A 12,966-nucleotide genomic window follows, 5' to 3' on the forward strand; every position below is an offset into this window, starting at 1 on the left:
GAAAAATGCTGCATATCAACAAGATATTAAGACTAAAAACAACTGGTTTGAATTATTTTCTCCCTCATTTCAGTTACAACACTACAACTCATAAGTAGAATATAACAGTTTCCTTGGATGTATGGTCTTTGGATTTACTGCTAGTTTCTATTTGATGCAATTGAAATTTATTTTAAAACCTATGAAAATGTTTCAAAACTACTAACACAACTCCACCCCCTCTTTAAACCAGTCAACTTGGAAAATATGTTCACAACTTTTTTTCTAAATCTATTTCAACCACGCACCTTATCAGCATTTGTGAAAAAACTAACACAAAACTGTTAAGCTAAGACCACTTTTGCGAGAGCAGACATGTCCACAAATTTCTGAAAAACCACAAGGCGAGGAAAGCGTGCTGACTACAAATGAATCTGAGGAAGACTGAAACCAAAGGTGTGGCACACACTAAAGCACGAGTAAATTATTTTTGACAAGGCTCTAACACTGAAGTATGTATTTGCACCCTCATCAAAAGCAGAAATAAAAGATGTAACATTTCAGCTGTTAAACTTAAGCTGTTAAGTCTTCCCCAATTGTCACATGACATAGCAGCTGAAATGTTTTTCTTTTTTTGCGCTACTCAACGTAGATTTAACCTTTACCTCTTCCCTTGCATCCAAATTCAGTTAACATAGCTCTCCATTCAAAATTATTGGTATTTATTTCACAGAACACAGTGAACTGTACAGGCTTAACACCTGTAAACCACAAAGAAATGTTTCATTATTACAGTATATACATTTAAGCTTAAAAGGAAAAAGAAAGTTTTGTTAGTACCCTGGCAGAGACAATGTAAATGCAATTCAGCAGCAAAGTGTAACATGCAGATAGGAACTTCTAATACACTCTACTGTTAAATATCCAAAGGGGCTTTTGTACAAGCAGAAGATATCAGAATGCTTATATATACACAGTATAACATTTCTATTAAATGTAGGACTGTTAAGCAACTAAGAGCTTTAAGTACAATAAAAGAAGTGATACTTCAAATGGTTCTTGCACATTTACTTGAAATGAATGTTTTCATACTCTTACACAGCTTTTATCAAGTCCGTGGAAGGAATACATCAATGCACAACCAATGTTTACTAGCCATTTATGAAAAACGCTGAACTGCTTGTTAAATATATTTTTTTTTGTTATGCTTTCAGCTATGAGAATATTTCCAGTTTTTGAACGGGCATTTAATCAGTTTAAGATTTATTGTGTGTCGGCATTTTTTTATTATCAGGCAGTTTTGTTTCAAACTTCATTTGTTTTACCCTAATCATGGAACTTTTGTAACAGTAATTGACGTACACCATTTAGTCTTTTTTATTTGGAGATTTACTGGACTTACACAGTACACTCCTTCAGTGTCAATACCAATAAAGGTAAACAAAAAGTAAGCAACCGGGTAGTTTATACAGTACACCACTCTTTAGTTTATTTATTTTCCATGCTTTTTAATTGGAATAAGAAATTAGCTAGAAAGTATGAATATTAATGTTTTATTTGTTTGTCCTTAAGACAATTCAAGAAATACAAAATAAGAATTCCTGGGAGGTAGTAAGAAAAAGATTAAATGCCATCTTTATTTTATCTGCTTAACCTTTTTTTGAAGACTTACATGTGTAGGGCACTGCATGAGCAGAGCAGTCAGAATGGCTTTCTCACCTACGTATCTTTGATAGCTCTCCAAAACATAGACCCTCTACTAAAAATTATCAGCATAAATCCATTGCATCTTATAGACTTCACACAATTTCATAGGTCTTAAATACCAGCCATTGGGAAATACTCAGGGTTATGTGAAGTAAAACGAAAAGTACTACTTTATAATTCCATCCCAACCACTGAAAAGTATGGCTTAGAAATGTTGGTGAACAATGATAGTCTCAGGAAAGACAAAAGTATGAGAAGACTGAAACAATAAGCATCCTGAATGTCCTGTGCAAGGCATTCTGTGTGGAGGGCACTCCATTTACAGTATGTACTACTCACAATTATTACCGAGGTACAGTGGGTGACAACCAGTATCCATTCTAGCGCTTTATAGCAAAATAAACTAGCTTCCTGAAGTAGAGGTTGTAGTAGATGTAACAGATACACTATTTTTCCTTTGAGATGTGTCCCCCGTCTCAAACTCAAACAGGTAATCGTGCACGTCTTGTTAACGAGTTGTTACTGTTACTACCCACTGCCTCATTTGCCTGATTCTCCTAAAAAGCTATTCGTGATAAAAAATTAAAAAGCACAATTCAAATACAGCGCATCAATAATTAAAAGACTGCAACAGTATCCACATAGTGATACAGAATCAATGCTGTGTAAAATACTGTATGATATTGCAGTCTTTGGCGTAGTTCTCTTTTCTATCTTGTTTGTGTATTGTTTCTTTTGATATGTAGCCATGCAATAAAAAAAAACGTTTTATCCTGCTTTCTAAGTAATTCCTAGTGAAGAAGACTTGCGACTAAACTACCGGGAGAGAAATGTATTTATGAAGGATAAAATGACAAAACATATGAAAAACTTGTAAGTGGGGAGGAAATAAGCTTCTTACCCGTGAAATGGTCAAAGGTTGCTCGAAATCTTTTCCTCCAACCAGACGGAATCCCCATGGTCCGGGACCATTCAGAACAATTCGCAGAGGCATGCCTTCAGACTAGGAAAAGTGAAAGCTACGAGTCTCAGTAAGATCACAGACACCACTTTTTATTGAGCAATAGGGAAGCGAAAAATAAGCTACGAAAAGCACGACAGGCTAGATCGTACTTTTGGAAATAAAAGTGCAATGCAACAGTAAATGCGAAGGGAGGTGCCTTTATCACCCTGTGTAATCAGAGGGTGGTCCCCGCTCCAGTGAGTTAGCCAAGTGAGCGCCTGCCGAAATTTCCAGGCAGCTCCATCCGATTATATTGATATCCTATGTTTGTCTTTGGGATTGTACGAATACGTCACCGTCTGACATGCGAGCATTTCCATGTATGGTATGGCTGATTAAAAGGATGTGGAATGTCCCGACCCTTTGACTCGCATTCTTACTCTGCTATGATGATCCTGCACGCCTATTATTTACGAGCACACAGGAACACCTTCCTGTTCTAGAGCTGTGCACCTTAACCATTTATCTAAATTCAGTTAGATCTTCAATTGCTATTGCTGTTGCCTAAGTTTGGTGAAAGACTTTAGATTAGCTGCAGGGAATATGTCCTTTCGGCTTTAACATTTAGCTAATTTATGACATTTATCACATCTGATCAATTCCGGACAGAGTATAAAGAGCTGTGTGGCTTATCTGAAACAGAAACGGTGATGGAGTACACTCTAATTACTTTTAAAGGCTGCAACTTTAACAATAAAACAATCCACATACCCTGTATATACTGTATAGTAATATGTACAGTGCAGCAGAAAAGAGTGGGTATCTGACAATACCTAGGCCTTAACTCTTATGTTTTTAAATAACATATTGTATTCATTCTTAATGTGAAAAAAGCAACATGTTAAACATTAAAGTTGTGTATGCATTGTAAATTATCTAAATGCTTAATCTCTGTTTTGGGAACCTTGGTCTGGGTTAAAAGGGGTATTTAATAAACAAGAGGAAAGAAATGTCATTAGGAGGCCATTGCAGAGAGTGTTTGCAGGATGATTGGCTATTGGGATATTGAGTCTGTTGTGTTTATAATCATAGGACTTGAGACCCCGTCTGATTATCTCGGCACTCAGATCTATGAGCAGGAAAAAGAACTGTGTGAGAATAGGCTACAGCCTCAAGGAAGAGTTTGCATCACTAGAGATTGTTTCCACAATTTCCAGGCCATATTGTAGACAGATCTGAGCTCTGCCCCTAGTAAAAGGGAAGTAGTGGCTGTGGGGAACTTGATTATTAAAGGTGTAGACAGTGTAATGTGCACAAGTGATAGGGAATCTCATATGCAGTGCCTAGATTGTAGACCTCCCTGAGCAAGTGGACAAGCTCCTGAACAGAGCCAGAGTTCATCTTGTTGTTACGGACAGTGTTGGAACAAAGTTTGGCAATAACATGAAGTCTGCAATCCATTGATCTCATCAAATTCTTCTTGTAATATTTTGAGTTTCTTTGCAGCGCTAATACTTCGAGTTTCTTTCACCATTTTGAGTTCTTGCCTATTCCTGGATTCTTTGGACTTCATTTTTTTCTTCAGTATTTAAAATACATGTTTAATTGTGTTTAAGTCTGAAGATTGAATTGTACAATCTAGGATATTCCATTATGTATTGATCCAATATATCATACACCACTAGGGATAGCATGGCGCATTAGAAATTATCTGTCAATATACTGTACCTCCAATTTTCACCAATTTTCCATCAACACCTGAGGACATACATGTACATTTAGACATTTCAGTGTTTTTTTGTGTACAAGCTGTTTTGTGTATACATTATTTTAGCCTTTCAGTCTTATTTCCCTTTTATAAGCAGTGATTTTCTTACTGGAATTAATTCACTTTGTTTAAATAAGTGTAGGGTTACGGTGAAAGTATAAAAGTTGACAGAGAATTAAAGGTATTCCCATGAGAAACAAACCTTCCTCATTGTTATATACAGCACGTAGGAGTTTGCCCCCCCCCCAAAGATGTTAGATTCATAACAATTATCTTACACTCATTAAAGAAGTGAGAATTGATCTTTGTATTTTACATTATATGTAAAAGCAGACATCTAATCACATGTGATTCCCAGACAATTTGGAAGAGAAGATTATGAGGTAACATTAAAAGATTTTAGATTTTAAATATAAAGGAGCCCTTTTTCCCAAAACATCCATGGGAAGCAGTTCAGTAGCTGTTTCAAATATATTCTGCTTATTCTTCAACAAGTATGTATCTAAAACCCAAATTAAAACTAATCTTATTCAAATGATTCTACATTGTCATTCTCTATATTTTCTTTAAATGTTTTATCAAAGGGCAGGAGAAAAAAAAACACCACCCCTTTTTGTGAAATAGCAAATCCAAAATGTTACACAATAAAAAAAATAAATAACACATACATTTCCCTATTATCATAGTATTTTGACAGGTTGCCACTTTCCATCTTTCTGCTTTGTTTTCTTGTTAAGAAAAAAAACACCAGGTGTTAACATTACAGAGAAAATATATACAGTCCATGGACTCATCAAAAGTTTGTATTTTCTGGATATTTTCTGGTATTTCTGGAAATACTTTTGTCTTGGTGATACTAATCTAGGAACACTGCTTCGGATGCTGTTGTGGACTAATGGTTCTGACCTCTAGACTGGCAGTTTTGTGTGAAGACTCTGCAGCTGTATCCTTTTACAACATTGCTCTGACAAACTCAACTGTAAATGGGTACCAAAATATTGATGTTAGAAAAAGTTAATTAGAACCTCTTGATTTGGCTACATTTTCAGCCAAATAATTATAATGTCAATGTTTAACTTCAAGTAATACTATTAAAAATGCACTTAGAGTAAATCATACTACCGTATGAGGCATTATAAATCAGTCTGTAACATAGCATATTTTTAAACCCTCTACCAATTTCCATGAATTTAAGATACACCCATACTTTTTTCCAGACCTATATCAGGCTCCCAATTCAGGCTGAAGTCCAAGTATAACTACCTATTTTTGCCAATATAAATAGACTGGATCTAAACCTCCCACTCATTAAAATATTTTACCAGATAGGGTTGGCCATTATCATGTATTGTGAGCCTACTCATGGAGGCCTGGTTCACTTCAAATGTGACTGTCCATGATCAAGATATCTCATATCAGTCATAAAGTACAAGGTGGCATGTATAGTATATATATATAAAAACATCAAAATTGCTTAAACAAATGAGATTTTTCAGTATTTTTCCAAAGCTTTGTATGTATGCATTCCCCTATTTAATACCAAAACTCAGTGGACACCTGCTATTTTTGAATAAGTAAAAGTACTCATATCACCAACAATGGACAGGTACTGTATTAAATTCACAAAAAGGATTAACTAAATCTAATACAAAACTAAAAAGCTCCGTTCTGGGAATATTAGAAAGTACACATAACAAAAACAAGTAAAAAACTCAAAATCCTGTAGGGGAAAAAAATGCATATTTTTACTCTTTTAACATAATCTTCTAAGGTCTTGCTTTAAGCTGTAGATATTCCTTTGATGGGAAACAGCTGGATCAACAGTATCTTGGAATAACTGGGCTACAGTTGAGAAAATACTTGCCAGTTTGAGAAATCTTTAAAAAGTGACAGAATAAACCCTAGAACTTTCAGTGTTTGGTGGTGTTAAGGGCTACTAGTACTTTTGTGTTTTGGGCTTAAATGGGTCTTAGGTAAATATGTTTGATATTTACTTCTAGTGTCTAGGTGAGTGTGTTTAGTTTTCATGGCCCTTTTCTATTGTTTAAAAGAAAATATTACAAAAATATGTAAAAATCTACTATGCCATATAAAACCACACCTGTAATATTTTACATTTAACTTTGTGAACAACATCCTATAAAAGCGTTTAAGTTAGCATTTCACAGAAAATGTAAACTAAGTTGCATGCAACTCACATTTTTCTCTTTTAACTTCCATATATCATTGTCATTAAGTCAAGTTTGTATGGGGCAACTGACAGAAATTTATGGCCAAATCAATAACTTAGATACGGATCTGTAGATGTCTCTGGAAATCAGTAATGCCTGAAAAAACACAGGAAATTAGCACAGACTACTACACAAGAAGCCACATTTGTTATGGTAGTCAAATAAACTTGAAATCTATTGAATTGTTTTGGTTAATGTACCATATTTTCAAAAGGATTCTTATTTGCTTATCTACTGTATATCAAAGCTTGGCCATCCCTTTGCATGGTGTGTTTGTCCATTATAACAAATTACAGTTAAGAAACAAGCCCAAAAATGTAACAGATTGAATGCTGGCTTGCACCATACCAAAAGTATACACGATAGAGTAATCCAACAGCAAATTATGAATCTGTCAAGTTTCCTTTTCTCTCCGATTGCTCTATAAAGTGTTTCCCCTTTGTTTAGAAAATGTAAGAAATTTGTGATCCTCAGTGTCAGGCAATGATTATACCTAGGTTCCCTGAATTTGACTGGCACACCCCCCTAGGCAACAGGACACTCTTGACATGCCAACTCTCTAGAAGAGGATTGCAGAGCATGGAGGAAGCCAGGGCAATGATACAGTCTATAATATGATGGGGTTGGTATGAATATATCAGGAAATGTCTCTATATGTAGACAGACAAACCTCAGGATAAACACTATCCTCTCAACATTTTACAGGAAGTCATGCCAAGATAGCAAATACATTATAAAACCAACAGAGAGAAGAAATTGCTGCTTTACCTTTGCTAACTCCTCAGTTTGAACCTGTCTCTCATCATTCGTATCTCAGGTTTCTAGGCATTTTAATTTCCATGAACACTACCAATTTGCTTTCAAAAACTACAACTAGAGCATTAAAATTAATGTATGTAGGGATACATACTAATCACAGAAAACCTAATGAGTACTTGTGTGGTAGGATGAGGTCCCAGAGTATAAAATTCAGCCTTAATTACCTAACGAAACACAACAGTGGCCACAAAAAAAACTGGAATAGAGTTTAATTTATGTATAACATGATCCCAAACAGCAATCCATCACTTACTGAGCACCATGAGTAATGAACATGATTGGAGCTGTGTACACCTTCTAGTTAATACTGTACTTGAATTCTGTTCTGCTTGACTGCAGACAACAGAAGCTTGCATACACAAGCACTTTTCTAATGGGATATGATGGGTCTTCTGACTTTCCTTGATCACAGCAACTTGGCAGTGATAAATGGGGTTTCATAAAAATGTTGGATTCTATGGTACTGAAGGCAACTACAGTACCAACTCTATCAATAACTAGCAGCTCAATAAAATGTCCGTTTTTAAAATAGTATAACTTAATAACCAAATAAAAAGTTATGATATTCATGCTCCAAAAGAGATAAAAGATTTGGTAAAGGAAAATATTCAAAGGTTTTACATGTTGCAATAAAGAGTTTTTTGAAGATAAAATCTTGAAATAAAGCAACAAAAAGTTTCCAGCTCAGGCCTTTTAGCTAAATGTTGTATTTGCAATGCATGCAAACCCTATAATGGGCATACCTGTATACAAACAACAATAATAATGTTGACAAAAACATTATTTTCCAGACATGTTTGAATAAAGTTTATTAAATATTGCATAATACTGAATTTAGCAATCACAGCAGTACACTGTAAATAGATCCTTGTAATTCATATTGTGAAATCATAAAGCAGTACTATCAGAAGTAAATTAAACACAAAATGCTGCAAAGAGCATTTAGAATGAACCGCAGCATACAGAAAATGGTAAATAAAATGTATTAGAAGCATCTTGTTATATACAGTCAGCATACTGTAAACGTTTTATTAGGTATTTTTAAACTTGTAATACACTGCTACAGGTGAGTAATACATTTCTGGGGATATTTTTAAATTAGATAAAAACAACAAAGGGAAAAAAGAAAACACAAAATTTCCTAAATCATACATAATATGAGGGCTAGGAGATCCCCGCAAGGTGGTAGCAAGACACTTTTTTAGTCTATTTTAGTGCATGTGTTTTTCTGTGCTAGACATTTTTTGTGTTGTGTGCTTCACTAAAATCCTTCAGGTGAATAAACTGGTAAAATCAAAGAGCTCCATAACTGCCGTCTTGTTTTTTCCTCTCGCTTTTAAATCCATCTCTATTAAATTATTTTCTATACAGGATAAGTACACGCTCTGTACAAAATCAAATATACATATTTACAATCATACTGTACTTTCGTCAATCTGTTTTAAAGTTACATTCTTGCCAAATTCCCAAACCTTTAGAAATGGTGATCAGGCTTTGAAAAAAACCCAACTAAAATCTGAAACGTCAAAGGCTACAACCTTGAAATAGAACAATATACTACATAAAAGATGAAAAATATCTGGAAGTCAAATGTCACAAAGACAAACTACCCTGCTCCAATCTGAAATCTGTAGTAGACGCTCAAAATTTAAAAGCTAGCCTGTTCTAATTTTTAACATGAGTTAACATTAGGCCACTGCTGATGAAACAGCTTTTATAAAATGCTGTCAAGCATTCTTATGGTGCCCAATCTGAATTTAGCTGTTCTATAAACTAAATTTCAAATTTGTCAAGGTAACGTACTTGAACTGTAGATTGTAAATTCAAAACTAGTAAATTGTACAGTATAACTAAGATGTTTTAGTGCATAGATCTGTTTTTCAATTTATGCCATTTTAGTCATGTTTGCCAGTAATCACTGAGGACTGCAGAGTGGATACATGGCATTTTGGAATACCTACTGTATGACAAAAAATCATAATTGTTCTTCATTATCTTTAGGAAGTTACTGTGTTGTAAGGAACAACTGAGTGAATCCAGAATTTGCATATTTCATGTCACACAAGAATTATGGTTTGATTTAAATGTCACCCTTCAAACTAAAATCTTTAAACGTATTTAAAAAAATAATTTTTATCTTTGAACTTCTGGAGTCAAATCTCAGACTTTAGACTTATTTCTTTATTTGAATGACCATTTTTGGAGTTTTTGGTTTTTGATGGAAACCTTACTCCATGCAGTTTTCCCTCTCCACACATACTGAGAACTGTGCTTTCCACATCTTGAGCATCTTAAGTTTGGAAGTGGGCGGCTGTAACTTCTGCATTTTAGTATGTTAGTAATCCATTTACTTTTGTTATATTTCTCTCTAAAAAAGTTATCAGCATAAAAATAGGTATTTTTTTCACTCTTTTATGCAAAGATGATGTTCTGTGAAAAGGATAGCATACTAAATTATTCCTGCAAATCTGCCTGGTAAATGACATGTTCAATCAAAAATACAATTAAGTTGTCTCATATTTAAAGATACTTTATTACTCTCCTCGGTAAGAGAAAGAGTCGGGGTTATGTAGAAGCATTTGCTTGGCAGTACTGGTTAAAAGCTGGTGGTGGTATAATGAAAATAGCCTTTCCTATTGAACTTTTTCCTTTCATAAAACCATTAAACTTTAGCTTTAATCAGGGAAGATGGGTCGTTCAAACAAAAATAAATCCTCCTGATTAAACCTAAATGGGCAACATGTAAAATTCCATCTTCAATGGCCTTTCTTATATTCTGTGGGTATGCCCTCATCTGCTGATTCCTGCACTGTCTCCAAGAAAAGGTTGCAAGCCCTTGGAAAGTTATCCTACACTCTGAATTACAGCTTTCAATGATATGTACAGAAATGTGCATCTGGAAAAAAGCTATTTCAACAGAAAAGTTTTCAGTACTTTGATATGCGACTTTAAATTTTATGGTGTACAGGTATCTGTATAACAAAGTGAAATAAATCACAAGAAGCACTTTCTATTGATTTTTTTTCCAGTACTCTCTTAAGGTCCTTCACTAAGAAGTTCCTCTAAACCAAATCTTCCTCATTATTACATATGAGATCTTCATATTGTTGAAATTCAAATAATTGTTCTGCTTAGAGCCACAGATCAGTGGACAGCACACAGCTTCACAAAGACTTATAAAACTTCTCTGCTGAGGGTTTATCAGGCAGTTGCTTTTAGATATCAAGAGTTTGCACAAATTGGGCTGGTGCAGCAAGCAAAGTGACAGTGAGTACCAGGCAGAAGAGTTGAGGCAGTGAATCCTCAGCACTCCCTGTCGTTCTAGTCCTGCACATAATCTGAAACTGAGACAATGGCCATGCTTCTCAGAAGAACCTCTTACCATATAATCACATGCCTCATCCACTTCTACTTGACCTTGAAATGCTCACCAAAACCTCCAGCTCAACAGCAAAGAAAGGTGTGTTCACATTTTTTTTAAAGTCCCAAAGTTTCCCAAATGGTAACTGAAGAGGCTGCTGGGGGATGCTGTGTTATTGTTAGTGTCCATTTGGAAGAGCAATGTTTACAAATGGAGAGGCTTCACATAGTTCCCAGGGAAGGTGCCAAACTGTTTTGTTCTTCTGGAAGTACCTAGAGGTTGACATGAAAAAAGAAAACTGGCTTTATCAATGTGTAATTAATCAGAATCTGGATTTGATTGAAGGATTTTAAATCGTGATGACTATGTTTTTACTGGGTGCTCTGTCCTCCTCTCTCAGTCTAGAGAAATAGTGGCAGATTAATTGGATTCTGGGAAAACTGGCTCTAGTGTAAGTGTGTGCATGTTTGTGTCACTGTGTGCCCTGCGATGAACTGGCGTCCCAGCGAGAGTGGTAAGAAAAGTGGTTAGAAAATGGATGGATATAATGTGCAAGCAATTTAAAATGGAATTTCTCAATATGAAAAGGCTTCACATAATTATTCAATTACCCTCTTTCTGTATTCATTAGAACAGAGAAAAAAAAGGTTTTTCCTCTGCAGTTGATATTTTGTGTTTCACTCTGAAAGAGTACTTTTTTCAGGAAAGGAAGAATTATTATTATAATAATTATAATAATAATAATAATTATTATTATTATTATTATTATTATTATTATTATTATTATAACAAATATTATTATCTGGCCTTGCATAGTTTAGAAATGACCAGATGAAGCCGAACCAAAAGGAAAAAAAAAAGAATTGGTGAGTACTTACCAACAAACCAGCCATCATCACACTTCTCCATGACATTGACAACATCGCCTTCCCGGAGCTCCAGCTCATCTTCATTCTGTGGCACATAACTGTACAGGGCTTGGAAGCTAAAGATTGAAAGATAACAAGGTTAAAACTGGTGACTTCAAAGTCTGTGATCAGAGCAATCACAATCACCCAGATCAAAAAGCAACTTCATTTCCACGTATAGAATGGACCTTTACGTTCCTCTGTGGCCTCTCCTAAAGCATACTCATGTACTTAAAATGAGGTTTTTGTGGCAATAACATGAAAAAAAAATGTTCTTCCTTGTAGCATTTTCTATTAGTCAACTGCTTGACAGTCTTACTGACAAATAGGTGATTGCCTAAAAGTACGTACTGTATTTCTGTAATTTAGTCCAATTTTTTACTTCTAGTGAAACACCTTTTTATTTCTTAATTTCCAAAAATATACAAAAATCAAGCACCAAAATGATTTGATTTGACGAGACTAAACCTTTCAGAGCTGACAACACAAATAAATCTACTTTACAGTTTCCCACTGAGTCAGACAAAACTCAAAGTGTCTGCTGAGAGACTTCAGTCTTTCAGCAATGTGCTGAGATGTGGGGGCAGAACTTACACTTCACAGCTGGTCCGGTTCTGATCAGGACTGCTCCTATGCTGTTGAGCCTGGGGTTGCTGAGAAATTATGAAAGATTGTTTACTGTGATTAGAAGACAGTCTGCGGCTAGAGTCAAGGGGATGGGAGAGGGTGCTGCAGTAATGGACAGACTTTTCTGCAATATTCATGATCTCATTGCAGACCGCTTCCTGGGAAGCAGATACAGCACACAGATACAGTGCAAACAGGAAGGACAGGCCGATCCCCCCCCAGCCATCAACGCAGACAGTCAGCACGGAAAAGAGATGGAGTTTGGGGAGGGCAGGTTAGGAGAGGAGAAGAGGAGCATTCCAGACGCATCAAATGAGTCCAGTAAGTAACAACATCAGGGGGTCCGTTAAAGCCAGGACAGATGAAGGAGGAATCCAAAGGTAAGCATGGAAAACAGGCAAGATACAGAATAAGTGCATGTGAAATTGTCATAGATACCAAAGAATAATGCAAAGACTAAGCAATTTGTGAGTTAACAGCTGCAGTTAAGGTCCTGCCTAAGGACATGCAGTCAATTGTGTGAGTTATTAACAGAGCAAGATGACAGAACACTGATAGTACAGCAAGTTTCCAAACACCATCCTCTTACTGAAGAAAAACGCAAGAATGTTTTTCAAAGCACT

General features: G+C 35.4%; 2 protein-coding genes across 40 annotated transcripts in view; both read right to left on the bottom strand.

Moving 5' to 3' along the window:
- pdlim1 (PDZ and LIM domain 1 (elfin)) overlaps positions 1 to 2,948 on the bottom strand; it is a 29,178-nt gene extending 26,230 nt beyond the window's left edge. The window contains exon 1 of one of the 2 annotated variants that reach the window (XM_088635578.1): positions 2,588 to 2,948. In XM_088635578.1, the coding sequence (XP_088491704.1) occupies positions 2,588 to 2,680 (93 nt within the window). In that variant the 5' untranslated portion in view covers positions 2,681 to 2,948. The remainder of the gene's footprint in view (positions 1 to 2,587) is intronic. The other variant, XM_088635579.1, reaches the window with a different exon arrangement.
- Positions 2,949 to 8,227: 5,279 nt separating this feature from the next.
- sorbs1 (sorbin and SH3 domain containing 1) overlaps positions 8,228 to 12,966 on the bottom strand; it is a 184,850-nt gene continuing 180,111 nt past the window's right edge. For all 38 annotated transcript variants that reach the window (XM_088635596.1, XM_088635589.1, XM_088635597.1 and 35 more), the window contains 3 exons: positions 12,311 to 12,501; positions 11,687 to 11,793; positions 8,228 to 11,080 (listed from right to left, as the gene is read on the bottom strand). In XM_088635596.1, coding sequence (XP_088491722.1) covers positions 11,013 to 11,080; positions 11,687 to 11,793; positions 12,311 to 12,501 — 366 coding nt within the window. In that variant the 3' untranslated portion in view covers positions 8,228 to 11,012. The remainder of the gene's footprint in view (positions 11,081 to 11,686; positions 11,794 to 12,310; positions 12,502 to 12,966) is intronic.

The sequence above is a fragment of the Lepisosteus platostomus genome, chromosome 6 (assembly GCF_059453375.1).
Source record: "Lepisosteus platostomus isolate fLepPlt1 chromosome 6, fLepPlt1.hap1, whole genome shotgun sequence".
Taxonomy (NCBI): domain Eukaryota; kingdom Metazoa; phylum Chordata; class Actinopteri; order Semionotiformes; family Lepisosteidae; genus Lepisosteus; species Lepisosteus platostomus.